This window comes from Larimichthys crocea, chromosome VI (genome assembly GCF_000972845.2).
Source record: "Larimichthys crocea isolate SSNF chromosome VI, L_crocea_2.0, whole genome shotgun sequence".
NCBI classification, from domain to species: Eukaryota; Metazoa; Chordata; class Actinopteri; family Sciaenidae; genus Larimichthys; species Larimichthys crocea.
The window spans coordinates 14,566,049-14,590,158 of NC_040016.1; the positions used below are offsets into that span (position 1 = coordinate 14,566,049).

General features: G+C 39.8%; 1 protein-coding gene across 4 annotated transcripts in view; it reads right to left on the bottom strand.

Annotated features, from left to right (window-relative positions):
• The window catches only part of kif5ab (kinesin family member 5A, b), a 61,272-nt gene that overhangs the window by 20,800 nt on the left and 16,362 nt on the right, over nucleotides 1-24,110 (bottom strand). For all 4 annotated transcript variants that reach the window (XM_027279845.1, XM_027279844.1, XM_027279847.1 and 1 more), the window contains 15 exons: nucleotides 21,684-21,771; nucleotides 19,937-20,010; nucleotides 19,520-19,624; nucleotides 19,063-19,111; nucleotides 17,858-17,913; nucleotides 16,875-16,962; nucleotides 16,517-16,641; nucleotides 14,624-14,728; nucleotides 12,854-13,002; nucleotides 10,852-11,000; nucleotides 8,037-8,239; nucleotides 6,766-6,834; nucleotides 5,381-5,587; nucleotides 1,988-2,134; nucleotides 503-691 (listed from right to left, as the gene is read on the bottom strand). In XM_027279845.1, coding sequence (XP_027135646.1) covers nucleotides 503-691; nucleotides 1,988-2,134; nucleotides 5,381-5,587; nucleotides 6,766-6,834; nucleotides 8,037-8,239; nucleotides 10,852-11,000; nucleotides 12,854-13,002; nucleotides 14,624-14,728; nucleotides 16,517-16,641; nucleotides 16,875-16,962; nucleotides 17,858-17,913; nucleotides 19,063-19,111; nucleotides 19,520-19,624; nucleotides 19,937-20,010; nucleotides 21,684-21,771 — 1,803 coding nt within the window. The remainder of the gene's footprint in view (nucleotides 1-502; nucleotides 692-1,987; nucleotides 2,135-5,380; nucleotides 5,588-6,765; nucleotides 6,835-8,036; nucleotides 8,240-10,851; nucleotides 11,001-12,853; nucleotides 13,003-14,623; nucleotides 14,729-16,516; nucleotides 16,642-16,874; nucleotides 16,963-17,857; nucleotides 17,914-19,062; nucleotides 19,112-19,519; nucleotides 19,625-19,936; nucleotides 20,011-21,683; nucleotides 21,772-24,110) is intronic.

Below are 24,110 nucleotides of genomic sequence, written 5' to 3' on the forward strand. Positions count from 1 at the left end.
TTAAGATCAAATAAAACTCTGAACATGATGGCTTCAAGCAACCAAATCATTACAAAAGCTACAAAATAAAGCCCTCAAAAACTAAAAGCCTCTGATGCAAATAAAGTGTTTTATTGCCATAAACAGTTGAGAGAAATTTCGAGCACACTGCTCTTTATCAGAGTAAATTAAGATCACAAAAAGGCCTCTGTAACTCAATGAAATTAAATTACATTTTATTCATTTAGCGCCAAATCATAACTTAAGCTTTATGACACTTTTGATGTAGGGCAGGTCTAGACTGTACTCCTTATACACAGAGACTTTATTTACTGAGTGAGTGGTATTAATTAGTCTGATGAAGAGAAGTGTGCTTGTTAGTCACTTGTTTGTCGTTATAATTAATATTTTGCAACAGGAAGTATTCAGTGGCTTTGGTCCTGATTCTCCCACTGGATTAACGGATTAACAAACTTTTCTCCTACACCAGATGTTTTCAGATGTTGCTCCATCAGTCCCTCACCTGTAAAACGAGGAGGTGACATGATGACAGCTCTCTGCCCGTCTCCTCCATCTTGCGGTGACACTCCGTCTGAAGACTTTCCAGGTGGCGGCAGCGCTTCACCATGGACTTCACCTCGGACTTTATTTTACTGATGTAGAGGCGAGCCACTGTGAACTCCTCCTCGATCACACCGGTGATTTCCATGGGCTGGAGATAAATGAGGCAGAGTGAGGGAAAGATTGTTAAAAGAGTAACAGAGATGTGTGGTTAAGATTGAGTGGGGACGATTTAAAGACAGCTGTGAAGTTAAAATGGGAAGGAGGGATCTTAGAAACTCTTTCTGTCATTTTGTTCGCACATCCATTTGGTTAACAGCATCATTTAGCAGATGCCATGACTCAGATGCTCTGAAATGAAGTGTGGAGGATGAACTATACATCCAGTTGTCAAAATCAATATTACAGCCAAGATCTATCAGTGGGTATGACTATAACCTATCCTCAGGTGTCATACAGAACACCTGATACTCAAGGGAAATATGATGCTGACTATATTGTATCATAATAGCGCCTCTGCTGAGTCATAAACACATTTTTTTTGTTTTAAATGCTCATCAAGATTCATAAATGTCCACAGATGGCAAATATGTCGACCTGAATTACAGAGAAATGTGTATAAAAGATGCAAAAGACATTTTAAATTTTCCACTCTGTCTCTGGTTTTAATATCTCACAGTGTGATAAAGCTTTAGTGGAGCAACTTCGCCCACAGCCCCATCAGATAAGCTCAACTCTCCCGACAGCAGCAACACCACCCATGTTACAAATTTTAATGGGTTTTAAACTGGATGTTTTAAGCATAAAAGTGTGCATTTATATTACCACCATTTAGGAGTGTCAGAAGCTGGATACTTAAACCCTTTATCCATTACTCTTACTATAGTGTCATGGAGTTGCTGACTCAGGCTGGTGGTAGCTATCTGGTAACAGGTTATTGTGACAATAAATAGACTGAAGATTAGCCTCACAACAATTTGTAATCCTATCCAATTTTTCCATGTAGCCTGTGGCTACTGTAGAAGTACTCCCTGGGGTTAAAATTCTAGTTGTGAATCACCGTTGTGGAACATATTTTTCATGCATCACTGAGTCAGTCTGACCTGTGGGCTACATCTATTTTTAACCTACAGAAATATTATTTACAGCAACATCTGCACCATATTCTAGGACATCCCCATACATCCTCAGACATGGTGTGTTCACTGGAGAGAGCAAGCCGCACTGATCATATAGTATGTGTATTACATGTATCTGTGCACTCTGGATATGACTTTAGAAAGAGGAGGTCCCACTGATGTACCCAAAGAGGGGAAGAAGTTTTATAACACTGAGCATTATTAAAAACTTCATATTATATGTCTTTTATATGTATTTCACATCAGTGACAAACACCTCTTGTAGTTGGATTTAATGTCTCCAAACCTGCATTTTGTGTCCCACTCACCAGCTTGATGTCTCTGTTTCCAACGATGGTGCTGAACTCACTCAGGTCCCTCATCAGCCCGTTGAGGATCTCAGCGATGCGTTTCCTCTGGTGACTGCTCACTTCCTGGATACGGGACAGCTCTGCCTCTAAAGCCATGAGGTGAGCCTGTGGGTGGAGGGGAGTGAAACGAGGGAGTGAAGACAGAGTATTATGAGCTTAAGAGAAACCCAGAAGAGGGGATGTTGGAAAAACAGGAACGATAACAGAGGAGAAAATTGTGTATTGAGTGTGACTGAGAGAGGGGAGGGATTGAGAGTCATTTAACCAGACAGCACACACAGCTGTGAGACACATTTTAACCCCTGACCTCATTGTCATCTCAGAAATCCAAACAGAAAAACATAATGGCCGCTGAATTGCAAATCAATTAACTACCGAGGGAGGGACTGAAGGCATCGACAGTGGATGAAAGGATCTAGAAGAGTGAATGATGGAGCTTACTTCAGCTTTCCTTCATTGTGTACTGCAGGCAGCGTCTAAACCACGCTGTCGCCCCAGTGGCTTGAACGCAATCAAACAATTTGTGTTCAATCGATACTTCTGATGAAAGGTCTGATGAAATAAACTGAAAAACTGCGATTTAGCTACATTGGACACAAATTCATTCATTTAATTAAATCACCATATCTAAGGTTTTATATATTATTTGTACTAGAATTATAAATACTACTTTTTTTATCAAACCTTCAAGCCTTCAAGAACCAAATGTCTGGAAACACTGAGGAATGACCTCAGTGTCCTCATTCATGGCTACAGGCTTTAGATGTTTAGTTCAATGTGACCATGAGCAACACAAATGTATTCATTTAAAAAATTTATCTTTTCTGGTGAGTCTGTTTCCAAAGAGGTGGTGCTACCCACAGTGAATCATCTTTTGTCACATAAATAATGTACTTGAGCTCTTTTTTAATGCTGCATCTTTAGTCACTGAACCCGGGGATTATCAGTCAAACAAAAGCACCATTAACCACCTCCTTAACTGCAGTTACATTTACTCCTTTATCAACCTCTCCATCTTCATCTAGTTCATTAACTTCAAGCCATGTGATCGTTTTCCAGGTCACTCGTCACGTCAAAACATTGACTTGGCAGTAAATAATGAACTGAAATCAACTCATTTATGAATAAGTAAAAAGGAGACGAGAATAGAGGTTAATGAAAATCTTTTAGTTTAGTTGAAGCAAGATTTATTGAGATATATCGAAGAGAGAAAATGTCTGGTTGCATGATGAATGGAGTTTTTAGTAATGATAGAAAGGGGTTTAAGTAGACGGGCGATTGAAAGAAGGTGTTTAGAGGAGCATATGAATGGCAGTGACAGTGAGCGATGGCATGGCCTCTTGCAGAAGAAGACAGAGGTTTCGAGAGATGAAGACAGCTGAGAAGATGGTGGGGTGAAGACAGTGATAAATGTACTCCATTGCACCATTTTTCTAGGTCAATGCTGCCCCATTTCTACTGTAGATATGGAAAAATTCAAAAAGCCGCAACCCTGCACATTAGCATAACAGCTATGATGCAGTAAGTGGAGGTTGGTAATAGTCAGGGGCAATGAAGCTGGAAAAGGCCCTGAGAGGCTGGAATAATGAGATTTTTTTTGGAGATCACTGCATGGTTTCTTGTGTTTAGTTTTACATCTTGTCAAACTGTCAGGCGGCGTCCCAGAGAGGATGTCGGGTCAGGTGAGAGGTCAGAACAGAACAGACTGAAGAGGCCATAGAGAAGGCGAGACCATTTAGGAAAAGAAAGAGGTTTAATCTGGCTTCAGTGGACTAAAGTGTGCGGTGAGTAGTTATATTGTTACATTCTTTCATCAATTTCTGGACCAGCGTCTGGGAAAGACAGTGAGGGAGGTTAGGACACCATGGTTTGAAGCAGTGCATGAAATATTGAAGAGGTTTTAAGATGTGAATAATGGTTCACTCTGTCCACTGAGCCAGTCACAACAACTTTATTAAGGAATGATGAGCTCTGCCAACTGTCTTTCTTTTACTTTCATCTCTACTTGACTTGACTGAAGTATTTCCCTGTGCACAGAGATCACACCACATAAATCTTTAAAATCATGAATGCATATTGTAAGAGCTGTACTATAGCTTGACTGATAAACTAATTAAAAACCTTTGCTTCAAATCTTGATTTTTTCTCTTGGGTAATTCAATGAATATTCAAGACTAAGTCAGCAACAATTAAAGTAAAAAACAGCATTATTTATTAAGAGTTTAACAAAAGCAGTTAATCTGCTTCATCACGAATGTGGTTTGATTGGCACCGACTCAACAACCAACCAGCTGTTATCACGTTCAGATTCATTGCTCCTCTGATTGATGCACAGAAGAACATGACATTGCTTTTTCCAAGTGAGCTTAACCTACTTCAAACCAGAGAAACTAAATAAATAAATACAGAAATCTGTGATGTGAAATAAACAATAAATATTACAAAAATATTATAATATTTATTGATCCCAACACTCTAAAAAGCTGATAGAGAGAAAAGATTTTCAGGGCATTTAAGTTCTTGTGACTCAAAAAAATAAACTTTTCAAAGCCAAAGTGACATGAACGTTCCTGTACAAAGTCACTAGAAGGAACTTTTTGAGAAAAAAAAAACATAAGATTGTCATTAATCACTAAATTTGCCAGCCTTTGCAAATAAAACCACAGCAGATTGAATTAACTACAATTTTGTCCTTGACACTGATTGCTGCCCTCAACCACAACCTCAAACAAGCAATTCAGTGAACAGCTTCTGAAGTGGATTTCTGAGATTTCTTTGAATATTGACCTTAATCAAGAAAAGTCAGACTTGTGCTCTTTGCAACGGCAGTTTGTTTTTTATTTTTTTATATTTCTTAATGTTTATTTGTGGTCAGAGTGCAAAACATCTAGCCACAAAGCTAAAGAAACGCCAATACTAGCTGTAATTTGAACACCATTTGTGATGTTTTATGTCAAGTACTGGCTAGACTAAGAAAAAATTGGCTTTCTCCCTCTTCCCATCCTTTATATTCATACTTTTCTTTTTCTCACATGAATCTGCTCACGACTGCAATTTATCAGAATTTCCTCTCTTATCTTTCCCTCCACGCAGCTCTCTAATTTGACTCATTATCTCTCTAATTGTATTTTGAACCAGTAGTACTACATATTCTCGAAAGACTGGGATTTAAATGTATTGTTAGATTGTTTTATACCTAAATGGTCCATTCAATCATGCAGACATTCTCCTCTGTTACTGTGTTTTGTTCTTCGCTTCATCATTTGTTCTGTTTTTCCCTGTTTGTCCATTTTTTGCTGTAATGTACATTCATCTTTATGGCATGAGACTGAGCCTCCAGGCTAAACCCACCATTTTCTTTGCGAGCTCTTCAGCCAGTAGCTTGTTCTGCACACTCTTCTCTTCCACCTCCAGGCTCTTCTGATCATAGTTGACGGCCAGCTCCTCCAGGGCCTGAAGAACTTCCTTCACCTCGGTCTTAGCAGATTCATTCTCTGTCTGCAGCCTGCCAAGCTCCGACTGTACCTTCTCACTGTCACCCCTGGATGATGCCAGAAGCTGAGGGACACAGAGACTTAACAAATAAATACAAACTGTAAATAAAGAATGGTTTACAACAAGCAGCAGCCTCTTATTCGTTATTCACAACTGCTGTGATTTAATAAAACATAACTATGGGGCTTATCTTGTTCTCTTGCAAATAAGAGATAAACACGTGTACAAACAACACCACACAACACAGGAGTGATTTAGCAGTTGAAACATATTTTAAATATTCATTTTAGACTATCACTAGACACCATAAGACATCATTCAGCCGGTGGTGGTGTTTTCTTGCATGTGCACTGCTGCAGCCCACTGTGGGTGATTTCACTGAATAGATGTCATTAAATGTAGAGGTTGCTCTGCCCAGGGTGCCTATGTGTTTTTGCCTTATTGCATACACATTTTGTTTGGCTAAATGGATGTAAAGTCTTGTTATAGTGCACAAGCTTGGTGCACTAGGTAGAGTAGTTACCATCATGTCAGCTCAACCCACAGCAGGCCCATTTTGGGATATGAATGGAGTAATTTTGCAAATGTGGAGCCTTTTGCTTGGTCGGAGACTTCAGGCCAAAGCTTGGTTCAGGCTGTTTAGACTACTGATTTAAGCTACTGTTATGAATACATGTTGTAAATACTCTTCTTAATTACCTTTTAATGGGTTTTTTAATTGCTATTCCTCCCTTAAGTGGCATATGCAGGAAAGCAGACCTGTTCATTGTAGATTTGTGTGAGAAAAAGGCTGTAAACCATTTTCTTCTGTGGTGGAGTCACACTCGTTCACAGCATATTAAATCACATAACAGATCACTTGAGAGCATTTGTTTGTTTTTTTAAGACTACATGCTTTAATCCTTCATCAATCTTTGTATTGATCCTTCCCTTCAATCATTCTTTCTGAGTCTGAGCAGCCACTGACACCTGCTCCTGATGACAGAGATTATACATATTTTCTTTTTTAATGACAGACACACTCATGATCAAACAATAACGCTTAATATTCTTCAAGTGCTTTCTAGCACCGGAAAAGTCTTTTTTCTTCTCCATTCATTTATTTCAAGGACAAGATAATAAACCTTGCACGGTTGACTTCTATTCAAAGTGTGTTCTTCGATTGCCACATTTGCAGGTGCTGCAGACTGTGGGCTGTTTAACCAAACTGATAAAAGGGATGTAAAACCGAGGCCTTTTACCTCCTCCTGGTCGAGCATCTGCTCCTTCAGTTTCTCAACCATCTGGCTCTGATGGTTGATCTCATCATCCTTGACAAAGAGACATATAAACGAATAGAGCAGTTTATTTACAGTGTATGTATTACTTACGCTGGTATAGTACAGACACTGCTATCTTGTTTACTCTGGGTCCCGTCTTCAATTACAACTATATATTTTCAGCTTGCACTGTATGACAGATGTGTAGGAGTTCCAACACAATTTAAGGAAAAAACAATGGAGTGTGACTATAAACAAAAGCACAGTATGTTAGTAAGGGTATGATAAATTACTGAAAGCAGTTATTTGATGGCCTGTGTTTAACTAATGATGCATAACACAATGGAAAAAGCTAAATTACCTTTAATCACAAACACAGCATGTAAGAGGCAACACTACTACTCTATGTCTATAAAACAAGACAGATGTTTACACGTGTGTGAACTTTGATTCTGTGGAGGCTTTTACGTTATTTACTGTTGTGTCTAGAGAGTCAGTCGGTCACGTCCTTTAACCTTGGTTACTACAGCAATGATCAGAATGATTTTCCTGAACACAAACATACAGCCATACATACATACATACATCCACCCAACCACCTAAGATGCAGTGCTGCCACTACAGTGGCCTCAAGATATATGCTTGACCCTGTGTAACCCCTATATGTGGCATGCTATAAGAGAAAATAACCTCAAAGCATAAATATACTACATATAGCCTCCATTGGGTCTACTATAGCCGTTGCACCACATCAGTGAGTAGAGAAAAACATCAAATGTATGCATCCCCGTGGATTACCCTGCACAGTATCTGAAACCACACACCTGGATAGGCCTGCATGTGTGAAAACGCCAAAGGGGTTGTGTATGTATTTTGAAGAGAAACTGTGCCACTGCACTGACACCGGTTCTAAATATTTAATAGAATATCTGCTGATAAAAATGATTATGACATAGGATATACGATTACACATGGTGGAACACGGCATACATGTGCTTAGATGATGTGTTAAATAAATTAAAGCTTTAATGATTTTCAATGTAATACATTACTATTTCCCCCAATGACATCTATTCCTAATACGTGGAAGATTAGTCACTACTATGTGTCTGATTCTGAATTCATTAACATGAATAATACATGTATGATATGATCTATCTGTGTGCATATCATTATAAAACTGTAAGCCGTTGGGTGTACACAGACCTACATTCATGCACACAAACGGTCCTCACATGGGATCCTTTCGTCACCTTATCATCCAGCTGTTTGTAAAGCTTGCGGATCTCCTCTTCGTACTTCTGCCGCTCCTCCTCAGAGATGTGAACCACAATGGAGGAGGCAAGTGAGCAAGGGCTGCAGGGGCTGCAGATGTCGAGAAGTGGCTCCTCAGATTCGGGAGGCACCAGGGGGACGTCTGATTCTGGGCTCAGATGCTGTAACACAACACCCTCACCTAAAAAGAAGCAACAAAATATTAGATATTTTTGTAAATGTGTTGCTTTTGAATTTATTGTTCTCATCTCTGGCAAATCCTGCCCTATGGATAAAAAAGAGATTAGTGTGTCTTTTCCTTACTCATGAATGCAGATATGTGATATTTCTGTGCTGTAAATGAGTATCTGTTTCTACTCAGAGTACTGCTGTTCTATTACAACAGCAGTACAAATTACAAGCTCTATATACCATTAACATAGCAGATGTCTTGCATCCGGCTTTGGCTCACTCCCCCAGTATGTCACAAAGGAAAGGCCATTTGAATGCAGAAAGAGTGAGGACATTCAATATGCTAATTGTGCACAAGTGCAGACCCTTAATGCCACAAAGAAGTCAGAAAAAGCCTTGGACTGATTGCTGCTCTGGATGGTAATGCTTCTGGCTTGATATTTTATCCCAGGCAACATCAAGAGGTTTTTACACTGATGTGACCTCAGAGCAGGAGGTGATCCACTAAATACTTTGCAGCGTAAAACCGTACATGCAACACATGCGCTGCTTAGAGCTATTGGTGAAGAGTATGATCCTTTAACATATCTGACATATTTAACACATAAACAATTCACATTTTTTTAATAAGGGATAAAAGTACTACTAGAAAGAGCAAGAGTCTGAGCCTCTGTACATGGGGTGGATGCTCTACTAACTGAGCTAAAAAACACCCTCTGCAATACTATGTTAACAGAAAAAATAATCCAATCAGCGTTACATTTCTTTCAAATGGTATTTGATTCTTTTTTCTTTGTGTTATTTGGGAACCTTCTTCCACTGCTTTTTGTGTGACACTCTGTGTTTGACATCACTGATTTGACAGAAATAATGTAGCTAGAGGATCTATTGAGTGCTTTGCCCTTTTAAGACAAGTAATCCATACTTGAAATACACCTGGCTGATTAGGTGTTCTTGTCCAGTTGAAGGTGTGCTAATGAATAAAAACAGCTGCACAATTAAACTGGACAAAAAAACCTGAAAACACATGATTGCACACTGCAGGAGATCCTCACTCTGTAGAGGAGATGGGGTGGAATTTAGTGCAAGAGACAGTTGCTTCTGTCTTTGGGCCATCCTTGACTAAAGAGTCTGATAATGTGGTACAAGATGGAGGTCAACAGCATTCGTCTCAGGGAGTTCCTGGCCTGAGGTTGGCAACAATACAAGGAGCAGTGAGGGGATAATGGGGGCAACGATGTTGTCAAAATGATCCATTAGGAAATTAAAAGTACTAAATTGTGTGAGAGAGAAACAGAGGGAGAGATTGTGTTTGTGTGTATGTGTGTGTGTGAAGGAGAATGAGAGTAACTGAGAGGGATGAAGCAATAAAATGAATCATCTTCACTGATAGGTGTTCAATAAAGATGTTAAAGCACAGCAAAGTTAAAATTCAGGTCAAGCACAGAGGGAATGATTGTCAAGAAAAACAGGATTCATTACACAGCTTGAATGTCAGCCAATCACTACCACTGAGAGCTCTGACATTTGAACTGACCTACAGATGGAGAAGATACTTAGAAATGTGTTTGTCCATGTACGTGTGTGCAATGCTTACATGGGAGAGGATCAGTGTATGTTGTGATATCTTTGTAGATGTGATTAGCTGTTATCACTGTGAGGAATATTAATACCTAAGCAAGCCACCAGTGTTTCTTCCCTTCAGCATAATGTGAGGGGAATCCAATTATACAAAGTGTAAAAGTGAATAATATTAAATAGGAGCAGACAAAAAGGGATTTTTAAGTGTTTTGGGCACAAGTCCAGCAAGTCTTTGTGGCTGCTCCGTTCCAATATCTCCACTGGCATGTATTCAGATGATTTCAAATGAGGTTAAAGCTGCACAAAAATAATGTTTGCAGGCTAGTAGGCTGATAAAACTTTCATGTTTCAAGTATTCTTCCATGCATGACGAGAGACTGAAACAAGAAGAGGGGGTGAAGTGAAGATTTTCTATAGGGGAACATGCTGTGCTTTCTGCAGTTGACTCTCAGCGCTCTAAGCATTTTTTACTATCGCGGGAAGAAAAATGACTTCAGGTCCTGCTTCACAATCAACACATTTAATTAGTTTTGCCTTAGTTGGAATAATACTTACCATGCTCACTGTATTAGTTTTGCATGTCTAATTAGCAACAGGCACAAACTACAGCTGAGGATGATGGGAATAAATTAGGAATAATTCATTTTGGAGATATCTGGTCATAAACTAAAATAGTCAAATTAATCATTTCACCTGTTGATGCTTGATAAAATAAGTTACAGGTTAGATATAAATGTGCGTAACAAATTCCATGGCAACCCACCCAATAATTGGCAAAACAATTCACTTAAAAACAGAAGTGGCGTTAGATGAAAAATCACAAAAGTTAGGATTCATCCTCTGAGGACCATGAATGTCTGTACAAACTGTCATGGCACAGAAGTGGTGGGTCTACCACGACCCTGCTCGTGTGGCTAAAAATATAAACATATTACTCTCACACTAAATATAAAATGTTCGGATATGTCAAAACTCCTGGGCAACAGATTTCACAGCTCTTCCCTAGAAGAGCTGCCAGCATAATATCAGCATGGGCATTACCGTTCCTCCAGCGGTTCAGCTCAGCTTCCAGTCTTTGAACGGTCTCCTTCATTGACCTGTTCTTCTCCTTTTCCTTTTCGTATTTCTTCTTCCACTGCTCCGCCGTGAGCTCCAGGTTCACTGATACAGTATTTCTAATGGTCTTGGCTCTATTTGGAGGGGTGTGAGAGGAAACAGAGAAAGAGCAGAAAAGGTAGAAAGGGAAGGAAACAGTGTGAGGGTAGGAGAGTGAGAGGAAAATATAGAGAAAGGAATTTAAAAAAAGAAAGTATGAGAGAACAGCAGAGAATATTGGAACTGTCAACAAGGGTATTTCAGCCCTGGCTGCTCAATGGGCTTGCATCTCATTAATTGGTATGCAAATTGGGTTCTTGCCAACTGTGATGGGGCATGTGGGGAGAGGGAGGTATAAGAAGCCACGAATTGAAAATATGCTCCAGACCTCTTAAAACACATTCACACCAAAATATTGAAATCATGCAGTTAATAGGAGGATAGAGTAATATATGTGGCTATAAATCATCTGTCAATTATGACACAAGCCAGTGGCGTCCCAGAACATTCATGATGCATACAGGTGCAGCACGCAGCTCTGGCAGTGAATTTCACTTCAGTAGCGATCACTTAATTTCACAGTCCAGTGAGAAAACACTGTTGTGCTTAGTCATTTATTACCTGATATTATCAAGACAAACAGTCCTATCCAGAGTTGTCTCATCAAAACAGAATTTAGATAGCACTTTATTTTGATATGGCTGATAATCAAACATCAGGTGGGAACAAAGTTAATGTTGAACAAAGTGGTAATGGCTTATTTATGTACTGCATCTGTACACTATGTAACCAAACCATCCAACCATAGAAAGTCGATTTCTAATAGTAAAAAACACCTAGATTTAATCCTAATCTGAATACTGAATTTCAGCACGAGACTCTTAAGTGGAGCGTGAGATGGACCGACGGGCGTTGGCAGTACTGCAGACACTGTACGGGACAACTGAGGGGAAGAGGGCTGCTGAGCCGAGCTGAGCTGGAAGACAAAGCTCTTGATTTTCCAGTCCATCTATGTTCCAACCCTCACGTATGGTCATCAGCTTTGGGTTTTGACTAAAGCATATAGAGACAGGGTTGGGAGCTTGGACACCTGGAGAGAGCTTGGAGTAGAGTCACTGCTATTTTATGTTGAAAGTTGCTACTTGAGGTGGATCCCCTGTGGGCCTGTCTTTGGAAGTGTTCCCGGCACATCCAACTGGGAGGGAACTCCGGGGCAGACTCAGAACCCGACCCCGAATAAGTAGAAGAAAATGGATGGGCGGCTTTTAATGTTGTAGTTTCTCCTCAAACCTGTTTCTTGTTCTGAAAGTATATAGTCACTTGATATGTTGGTAACACTAAAATATCCAAATGAAATGTGACAAAAGGTTGTTTGATATCATGTCACAGTATTTTTGGCGTCATGTTGATTTGATCAAGAGATTGATCATTGCGTTCAGCTGCTACTGGGGCTGACAGAGGGAGATAAGAGACCAAATGTTCTGCTTTGTAAAATTCAAATGTGTACTGTGTATTCTGACACTGCCTTTGCTCAGTCATACATTATTTATCTCAACCAACTCTCATGTCTCTATTCAAGGAACTCATTGGGAGGCTTTTTTGGGGATCTTTCTTTCCATCTGTGTTTTTTTTTTTGAGTTGACAGTAAGCAGTCGAAAGCTGGCAAGTCTCTGCTTCTATGAGTGCAGCTTACCCTTAAGATTAGAAAAGATGCTCTTTAAGAAATCCCAGCACGATTACAAATCAAATTTCAACACAAACCCTGACTCCAAAGCAGGGTGCAGGTCGTCAAAAGCAAAGTTGGATGCAGTAATATGTGAACAGCATATTGGAGATGAGCACATTTCAGCAGAAAAATATTCCAACAGCTGCAGCTGAGCGAGACAGAGATGTGTGTGGTGCTGCACAGTGCAGCAGTGCATGGCAATGTAGCATGGAAGCAAGTTACCGCTGGCCAAACATCAAGGTGGATTTGGTCTCTACATCATTGTAGCTTGAGGGAGAGCAACAGATGAACATGGTGGTGCGACAGTTCCCGCCTAATGAATCCTGTAAGATGCGAGTCATTTTGCTGTCACGGTACGGCACGTGGGATTTCTGCAATGAGATAAAGACAAGGGGGAAGAAAAGGGAATCAAAGACAGTGAGAAGGGCATAAAAAAGACAGACCGAAGAGGATTAAAAGATTGTGGAAAACATTCTGAATTTCTCTACCACCATGTGCATGCCTTAATTTTTAAAAAATGAAAAATATGGTGCTGTGAACATCGGCACAGAACAAAGAAATAAGAGATTTCTCTCCGTCTGCTGCCTGCTGCATCATTCACAATATTACCTTTTTAACCTTTTAACCCATGGAACAAAAAGACTGTGTCCTTGCTCAATGAATAATAAATGAATACTAGTAGATTTCTGAAAGATATGTGAGGCATTTACAGTCTGTGAGGCTTTCCGATTCATGTGGAGTTCCGTAAGCGTTGAGAGATGGTGAACAGTGAATGTTTTAATTACTATGATGAAGCCTGGAAGGACTATAGAGGGATCAGAATGTAAATATATATATATATATATAATATAATATATTATATAATAGAGATATATAGATAGATAGATGATATATATATATATATATATAGATATAGATATAGATTATAGATATCTATCGGCTATATATATACAGATGGAAATAAGTTATCAGCTGGAGCAGCATTGTGGAATATGGATAAGAAGACTCACTGCAGCATCCATCCAACTGCAAGACAAGAATATCAATATGGAAGGATTCAGCAAAATCCCGGATTACGTCCTGTGACATAAAATTCTTGCTTTCTACAATATCTGTGCATGGTCACAATGGTAAAATATTGTTAAAGGGGAAAATACATTTATTCCCCAGAGTTAGACGAGAGGTTTGGTACCACTCTCATGTCTGTAGGTTAAATATTAAGCCAGCAATAGAAGTTGGTTATCTTAGCTAACCTGGCTCTGTCCTAACAGCCTAAAGGTCACTAATTAACGCATTATATCTTCTTTGTTTAATACAAACTTCATACAAAACCTAGGCATACATATAACAAGCTGTGGTTTTCTGAGGGAGTCATGTGACCAGAACAGTAACTTCTTTAAAGAGGACTCCAAACAGTTTCAGGGTAGGCTCCGTGAATGAAAGTTAATTTTTTTTTACATTAGTTATCAAAAGGAGATCACATAAAAGCCTAAATGTGTGTGACTTCGTAAAGAGAGTTCAGAGATGAAGTAGTTTTGGGAAATCATAGTATTTTCTTACTTTTGTCCCAGAGTCAGAAACTAATAAATGCCTTAGGACAGATCTTTTTAAAACTAAACTAAAAAGAGGTACCGGGAGCAAGAAAAGTAAATAAGTATATTTCCCAAAATGTTGAACTATTCCTTTAAGGTTATGGCCGTAATGGAAACAATAAAACAATGAGCAATAAAAACAATGAAACAATGAAACAATACTCTGCAGTCTGGCTTTGAGTGTCTTGTCTGTTGACACTCAACGAATCGAAGACACTGAAGACATTTAAGCTGTTCTAATATAATACTTTCACCGCAGCCTTTTGTAAAACATATTGCTTTGGCAGGAAGTATCAGGTATCTGTAAAAAACAAACAATTAAGAGGAAAGGCATTAGGTAGCTAAGACACACTGGAGGCCTGATAGATAAGAAAGACTGCAGAACATTTTTCCACTGTACCGTTCCCTCGGCCAAGGCTGATATGACGTTCCCCAGGGCCGATAGAGACTTGTTGATGTTCTTGGCCTCATCCAGCACTGCTCCCTCTGCACCTGTCTTACTGACCTGACACAGATACACACACACATAGGAGGAATTAGATCATAAAGTATATATATATGAAAATCCATTTATTTTCCAGTTCTGCTTTAATTTGTGCTGCAATTTCTTTTACTTTCCTAGGGATTAAATGACTTGTAACTGTAAACCTGTGCGAAGGTTCCATTAGAATGTAATTTGGTACTAATTATAGGGAAAATGCAGACGGTGTTCAATTGGTACACTTCCAATGAATCACTTATAATTAATTGCTAGCTTAACTAAGCAAGTCCTATAATTAGTCCTCAGCAGGCACCTAGGACATGAAAAAGTGTTGCTACAGGCGAGCATACAATTCAACAGATCTGGTGAATCAAGATTTCAATAATAAACATACTGAATTAATATTTACTCCAGATTAAACAACCAAGTAAACTCAAAATACAGACTCAGTGCCAAAATCAGACAGGAAACAGTCAGTCATCCAGCTTTTTAGACAGTTTATGTAAGACATTGTACTTTAATTGGAAAGGCACGGCATATTGTGTCGTTATCATCATGGAATTATTTACGGCAAGATAATGAGGAGCTTAATTATAGAGGAGAGCTAGTTGTCCCATTAAAGCTTTCTGTGGCGCATGCACCAGCTTCCTGTACAGTCAATAATATTTTGTATCAACGTCTAAGAAGTTGTTGGAGCAGAACTGTTTCCTATCTCACCCCCAGGGATGACAACTAACAGATGCAGCATCAGCACTTATTAGCTACAAACCACGGACGTCAGCATCTATTCAGACCGTATAGCTATCTACTACTCTAAGCACACACTATTCTATAGTTTGCATCAACACTATCAACAATAGACTACAAGCAAGAGCCAAGAGTCTCTAATGTATTTTCTGTCTGCTTTCCAGAGTGTGACCTATGTCCTGGAGATAAATTGTTTAAGAGATGGTGTGATGAGGCAAGCTGACTCAGATTTAACCTAAAAGGCCTTGAAATTGGTACAATTAGTGGTTTGCGGCTCTCCTCATTTGTCCTCTGTCTTGGCTGAAACTAACCTGGCTGTGCCAGAAGGTTTGTTACACAGAACCATCACTGGCAACTGCTTGGAAAAAGGACAGGCACTTTTCAAAAGAATACTCGGATGAACCTATCAGGTCAGATCGAGAACATATAACAAGGGCAGTTGGGAGAAGAGAGAGAACATCTTTTAAATCAAGATAAATCTTTAGTGCCGTCCTTTTCTCTTCCTTCAATCAGGAAATACTCTCATGTTCTGTTATAACAGCCATTATTATTGTTTTTGAGCAAACTCTTCTCACAGTTAGCGTTAAACCATGCCTGTAGCTCATGAATAGCTGGCAGGAGTTTCTGACTGATCCGAACCACTGTGGTTCGAACACATGTGCATGGCTTGAAGTCTGGCAGGACAGATGCTCATATAATTTCATGATCTTGAGCGCTCATCTGAATGGAGAAAATTGATTTTTGAGAAAATTATTTTTTTGTCTCCATCAGTGGAACTGTGAGGACTCTTCAAAATGAGCAAAGACTAACCCTGATATTGCATCAGTGACATCAGCTACTAACCTCAAAGAAGAAGAAGAAGAAGAATCTCTAAAACAGATTCTTTATAATGTAAGATTTAATACAAATGTAGTGCAGGACCATGAATTGAGCGCTTGCTTTAATGCATTGTTTATCTGCTTCTTTGATGTCTGAAAACTACCTACTTTCTGAGAGGAGACGCAGTGTTACAAAATCCTGCTGCATTTTTTATGTTTTCAGAGGAAAACACCCCATTTGTCCTACCTTCTCACTGCCAGCTAGGTCGACCAGGTACAGCTTCCCACTCAGCTTCTGCTCTGTCTCCACGTTTTCTTGTTTGATGTTTATCAGGAAGATGCTGTGACTGCGGGAACTGTGCTCATTCATGTCTGAAGTACAAAGTGAGGAAAGGAGAGACTCAGTCAATTCAGGCTCCTTAAATAAAATGCCATTCAATTCATTATTTCTCTTAGACCGAGTTGTTAAGTGCGATTTTCACTTTGCACCTCATCATGCATTTCTCACCGTTGCACCTTAATGTTTTTTATACTTAACTTGTGAAAAACATTTCACATGAATTGTCTGACAGAGTGAGTGTCAGAACATTAACAGTGTGACTCACTTGTGACAGCAACGTGACGGTTGGCTTTCCCTTGATCTATCACATCCATCACCTCCTCGGGGCTTGTCACAAAGCGCTCTGTGCAGCCCTTAATGAAAGAAAGACACGTGCAAAAATGTATTTGCATTTATTTTTCTATAACCTTGAGGCATACATATGTGCACCAACAAACATACCGTATCTGCAAATGAACATACCAATAATCACGACCAACAACAGACATATAAAATCATACAAGGATGAGTTTGTCATTTGACTTTAGTTCAAATGAGTATCCTTAAACTTTAAAGCAAAAGCTCCACATTTTGGGCTCAGTTGCATCCAAAGCGATTTACAATATGATTATTTATGCTGTCTGGTGTTGAGTTATGTCAGCTAGATGAGAAGATTGACACCACACCAATACCAAAAACAGGGTGAAACAGCTAGCCTGTCTCTGTCAGGCAGCAACAAAACCCAACTACCAGCATATTATGTTTTGTTTGTTTAATCCGTACAAACCAAAATGGAAAAACTACAATTTACTGTTTTATGAAGGGTTGTGTCTTTGACTGTTCCTTGGCTCTACACAGTTGCAACCAGCAGAGACATCAGGAAGTCACACCAAGAAATAGCTTGGCGCATAACCCGACAGCACACAACACTAACGCTTTCTTACTTGTTCGGATTAAACAAATGAGATGGAACATGTTAATTAATGACTTAGAGGTGTTTATGTGGATTTTCACACAGCCAGGCTAGCTGTTTTGTCCTGTTCCCAGTACTGGTGCTAATCACTGGCAGGCAGCAGCCTTGGTTATATTTGAAAGACAGATTTGATAATAATTAACAAACATCTCAATTAACTCTCCAGCAGAAAGCAAATAAGCATATTTCTCAAAATGTCGACTTAATCTTTTAAAATACACCCACAACATAAATTATATCTACAAAATAAATGGAGAGAAATCAAACTGAATCATGTGACACTGCTGATAACTCACCTTCACATAAGGAACTCTGTGTTTGTCTTCATGCACTGACAGGTTAGTTTTTGTCACTAGGGAGTTAGGGAAGATAAAAAGAGAGGCATTGTGTTATCCGAAGCATGGCTGTGTGCAAATCTGCATCTGCACGTGCATAATTATAACCAGACATAGTCGGGCTATGTTCCCTTCTGTATTCATCAAGAAGCTCTAGCTATTAATGTTTTTAGTGGAACTGAACTATTTTTGCCAAAGTCACTGAGAGGTTAAGCAGATGCTTCTGCTAATGTCAATGAATGAAATACACATTTTTTGGCAAAGCCCATTATTGGCTCCGATTCCTACATTAGTCATTCAGGTTTGAAAGTCCTATCATCTCAATGACAATTACATTTCACTGGATTGCGGAGGCAGTTTTTTCCTTGGAGACAGCATGTGTGTTTAGGTTTCGAATTTATCTCCCTGCGGTCACTTTTTTTTTTATGTTGAGGTAGGTCCACGCCTCCATTCATCTTGCTTTTTGTCAACTCTTTATTTTGTTGTTCAAAGCTTAAATGTCCCTCAGCTGCTATGAACTCCCCTGCATACAGATGGAGGCTTTCACCGCTGTCTCTGGTTCGATTAAAGATGCAATCACAAGGATGCTGCACACCTCTCCCCATCCAGGACTCTCCATCATTTTACACTGCTTTTATATTGCAGTGATAAGACCATGAACTGCTGTGGTGCCCCTGTGTGTATAATGCGCAAAACCATAAACGCTTTATTGTCTGAAGCAGGAAAGTATAAGAGGAGGAATTGTGGTTTTCGATTCAACTTCATCAGTCAAACCTTCTTGAGTTTTTACACTGTTATGATAACTCACACTTATTACCATGACAACAAGGGGCATGTGCACTGTTTCCGAAGTGTCTATATAAAGATGTTGATTTATTTTTTATTTTTTACCTCGAAGATATGCAACTAAGTTGTAAGTACTTATGGCTGCAGTTATGGCTGCAGTCTTCCTATTCCAACAACCTCCACCTTAGGATTTTAAAAAGTGAGGTAGAGCTCCACCACCCCCAGGAGGAAATCACGCCCTTGATGACAAGGTTACAGTTCATACTCATGCACTTATATGTAGCTATAAGGGTTTGAATTTCCAACTCATTACTGCTAAAAAGCTGTAGAGTATCCATAAATGTGTGCTTTAATGCCATGTGCTCAGTGCATAAACACACCATCCAGCAGATCCCGGATTTTATCCATGTAGATCTCAAAGTAGGAGACCTGCAGCAAAAAATAAAGAAATAAGTAAATAAAAAACATGCGGCAATTGATGTTAAAAAATGAGAAAGACACAAAAAAGAAGTGACACAGACAAAGAAAAGAGATGTTCATTGTGCAAATATGCAAAATGATGTTGCAGTAATCTGTCCTCCTCTGAGTCTGACAAAGCATTATCCTCTATTAGAAGACTTTGGTATAAAAAGGGGAAAATTGCACAACAAATATTGAAGGATTATCGTGGTTTATATATCATGATTTACTTATGCTTGGATGATCCTCCTCAGCCCATCCATGGGAGGATTACATAAGCGTATTGTATCAAAGTGACTAAAACTGAGCATGTACATCCCTGCATGACAAGTGCACAAATGTATACATGATGTGACACGCATAGAGATTCACACCAACCTTTATGTGGAATTCTAGGTTCTCATCCATGGCAAATATATGTTCGAAAATATCTTCTGAGATCCGAGGAATGATTCCCATTCCCTCGGGATCATGAAGGTTCCCCTTTGAGAAGGATGAGGATAAAACGTGAGTGAAGAGTAAGATAAGTGCTGGCTCCTGGGTTGAATTAAGTGGCGAGAATGGTTAAAGAAAAGAGAACAGAGAGGTTTTTGACTTGAAAAGAAACAGGGCTGTTTCCCAGTGAGAGAGTTGTAAAGGAGGTTAGTTCCCACAGAAGGCTGGTAAAGACAGATAGTGAGTGATGGGGAGAGATGTACTGTCAGGACGAGCAGAGGAGATACTCTATTTAAAAAAAAAATGTGTGTGCCACAGAATGAAGTATACTTTTTAATTTATTATTTAGCAATAACATACCTCCATGGTGTGTGTTTTTCCAGAGGACGTCTGCCCATAGGCAAAGATAGTCCCATTGTATCCACCCAGTACATCTATAAGGAGAAAGAAGGGAAAGGGAAGCAGAGAAGAATGTGACAATGAACAATGGCAGTGAAAGCGCCTGTGGAAGAAAAAATGTGACAGCATTTCAGTAGGACAGGTATGTAAACAACATGACAGGCAGGTGGGCAAACACAAAGACACATATCTTTGACCTTTGCTCCAAAGATTGATCAAACTGTGCTTCGAAAAGTCTGTGTTCACTTAGAAGTACATGGCATTTAAGCTTGGTTAGGTGCTGAATGACCTGTGTGGCTGCACACAATAAACAACATCTACCTGCAATGTTAAAGTCAGCAGGAGGCAGTCTGTGAAATACAAAGCAAATATAGATATATTATTCTGTCCATTCATCTTGTACAAGCCACAGTGAAAGCAACACCGCTCTACCGGTTGAGGTTATAAAAGTAGCACATGGCTGAATGTCATATTGCTGACACAGTCTAATAACCCCCCAGGGTAAAAGTCAAACATGGATGAAGAAAAAAAACACATCAACTTGAAAGGCTGGCCAGCATAGGTCAGTTGACCGCAGACTAATCACAAAGGCTCTCAGCTGAAAACTATCCTTCCCCTCACCCCTCTCTCCTGCCTCGCCTGTGTTGCTTTTAGTCTTGCATCTCCTAGCTCAGCAATATGTCTTCACACTGGTCATAGTGAAAATGAAACGGAGTGAACATTAAAGAGCGAAGAATAAACAATCTGTCACTTAAAGGGGGCGGGAAAAAAGACAGCGGGACACAGGACACCACAGAGGGAGAATGCAGAAGAGAAGAGACAGAGAGGAAAGACAGCATGAGTGTGAGAAGAAGACGGTGAAACAAGCAAAGAAAGAGGCAAGACAATAGAAAAAGGCAGCCAGAGAAGGAGAATAAACCAAACCTCCGAACCTTTCTCTGGCCTTGCCTCATCTCTGTGCTACCCTTTTTCCCCCTAACACATTTTTCCAACGCAGCTCTGCAATACGTCTCACCTTTTTTTTTTTTCTATTTCCGTCTTTCCACAGACTACAAGGTAATCTCACACTCCTTTAAGTAATCTTTCTTACCAAATCAATCTCTTTTTCATGCTCCATCTAGAACTACTTCAATAAAGATTCATGCTCGCTTTGAAGGTGGTGTAATAAAAAAGAAACCATAACAGAGGAGAAAAGAAGCAGACGGATATAGGGAGATCCAGACGGCCAGAGGAGCCAAGTAAAGAAGATCTGTCTCTCAAGGGTATTGGTTTTCGTTTGATCTAGACACCAGTCTCGCTGTGCTGTGATAAGCATGTATCTTGTTAATCAGTGAATTTTGCTGCTCTGTAGGTTTGGTTTTCTCACTCACTTGTAACAAGCTGTGAATAGAGTGTAAACCGACAAAGCTGTTAAGGTGAAGCCAAGGATATGGTGATTCAAGCTGGTATGTGTCACTTATGCATCTTGGATTTAAAAGTCAAACCATGTACAGCACTCACCTTTAAGATTATTATTTTTTTTAGCCTTTTCAAGCTTTATTTGACAGAGAGTGACAGCAATGCAGGGAGAGAGAGACGGGGAATGACATGCAGGAAAGAGCCACAGGTCGGATTCAAACCCTGGGCTTCCGCAGCAAGGACTGAGCCTTCGCACACGGGGCGGCTGCTCTACCAACTGAGTTAAACGCCACCCCCACACAAGACTCACCTTTGACAATCTGCTTGGCACAGGCGTTGTAGACCTGCTCCTGGGTGGTGTTAGTAGGGAACACCTGGTCAAACACGTACGACTTCCCCTGTGAAGGCCAACACAAGCACAGTCAGCTACACGACTACACAGACAGTTTAAAGAGCACTTTAGATTATTGTCAACGCCTTATCCTCGCCTGTGACTCGCTGTCTGCTCAGGGAAGTTTGTGCAGTAGAGCACAAGGGAGTGTGTGTGTGTGTGTGTGTGTGTGTGTGTGTGTGTGAAAGAGAAGAGACTTCACACATCATCTTTATCACTAAAACATTATGTAAAGCCATATTGTCACTATAAAAGTGCTGCATCAATATTTTCCCTTTACGCACAGTGAACATGCTTTATGGACACTGTGTCCATCTGTGTGTATTGGTCCTGAAAGGCAGTGCATATATCACATTAAGAGGCCCATCTGTCTTTTTCGAGAGGTGTGTATCCTGAGTGCAAGTCTAATTTTATTTGTGTGTATTCTGTGCTATTGAAAAGGCAGGGGGTGTTTTGAATGAGTGCAGTGCAGCATGAAGCCTTGGGCAAACGTCTGTGTGACCCCGAGGGACACGGAGAGAGGGATCACATCTGAGGTGAGGCCATTAGAGGGAGCGCTCAAGGACTTGAGGAGTAAAGTGATGCAGTTGACATGACAAATGGAGTGGAGGGGCAGAGGGGTAAGTAAGCATGTGAGTAAGTAAGTAAAGCTTTATTCATGGAGCGTTTCTTAAAACACACAGTTAAAAAATAAAGGAATACAATACAAAGAGAGACCAAACTAAAAAACAAAGACAAGGAAAGAGATCTGTAAGAAGACTTGGCTACGGAGATGGAGTTTAAGGAGAAAGAGTCCAAATATTCAGCAAATCTGAGGTACTGGGGAAGATGACTCCAGGGGGCTGGGGCCAAACCTTTTCTTTCACCTTTTGTTTTGCAGCTAGAGCAGAGGAAGGATAAAAGGCCAAGATCTGAGGGACGGTGTACTCAAGGAGTGGAATAAGGAATGAGGAGATCAGACATATAACTGGGGGCAAAGTCATGCGCATGTTAACATGTCATATGTAATCAGCATGATCTTTGTAGTTCTTGCTACAAGAACAAGGGTAATGTGGAACAGACGGTTAGTTGTAGTTAATAGCCTTGTAGGTGTATTTTGGACTGTAAGTGATTTAAAGCAGCTTGACTGAGACACATGTAGAGGGAATTACAATAGTCTAGAAGGCAGAAAATAAAAGTGTGGAAGATAAGAAATGTCAGATTTTTTAGATGTTTCTCAGCCGAAAAAGACTAAACAAGCATGGACAAGCATGATAACATGATGTTAAAAGTCATATACGGGTCAAAGATGATATCAAGGTTCTTAGGGGTTGGTTTGATATTTTACAGCTGCAATGACAAAGATACCAGGTCCAATTAAAAGAATATCTGTTTTGTCAGGATTTATGTGGAGTAAATTAAGAGACAACCAGTCGAGTGGAAATGCAGTCAGGGCAGAAGAAAGTAGATGACCTGAAACCAGTGACTGTATGTGAGGAAGACAGTGTGAGAGAAAAACACAAAGACTGAAGAGGGGGAAAAGAGAGGAGAAGAGAAGGGAGCTGGTCTTGTGTCAGTTTCAGTTAACCCGGCTGTTCGTCAGTGAAGAACCAAACACGTCAGCCAACTAGCTGAAATTAAACACAGCCAACCAGATACACGCTAACACGACACACAGGCTTGGATTGCCACTCAATCAATGAATTAGCAAGATAGCGTCATTAGTAGAAGAGCCATTTCACCCCTACCCACACAGTTCAACATATTTAATCAATCATGGGCCAAGCTCTGAGCATAGTGACGGAAAGCAGTTCAGTCACCTAAATAAAACATACCTGACTGCTCAAAGACTGTATTTTATGTACAGTATGTGTGTGTGGGTGTAGGGATGCATATACAGTGCATCAATTCACTGTAGCATTGTCTGCAATTGTACACATATGGACATATGCTTATACACATCAGCCATGCAGATATACTACTGTTTAACTCTTTCTTTTTCTAAAAGATTTGTCTTTATTTGATGATGTTACATCGAAGAACGACAGAAAAACAAGACGATAAGAGATCAGGTGGTGCCATGCATGCAACAAAGATCCCAACTGAAATTGAACCAGGAACGTCATCATTTTAATCCACGTAACTACCTGAACATCCTGATTTGTTTAATTGGGGAATGTGCATTGCATTAAATGACTTTGTTTCAGTTCAAACAAGATTCATTTAAAGTGCAGAGGCTCTAATGCAGCCAGAGATAGGATTGATTTGAGGTCTTGATCCTGTCTATAACAGCGACTCAGCTACGTCTCTTTCAAGCCTGAAGAAAGGACATTTCATCTTTTAATTGACAATAAAGGTTACTTATGT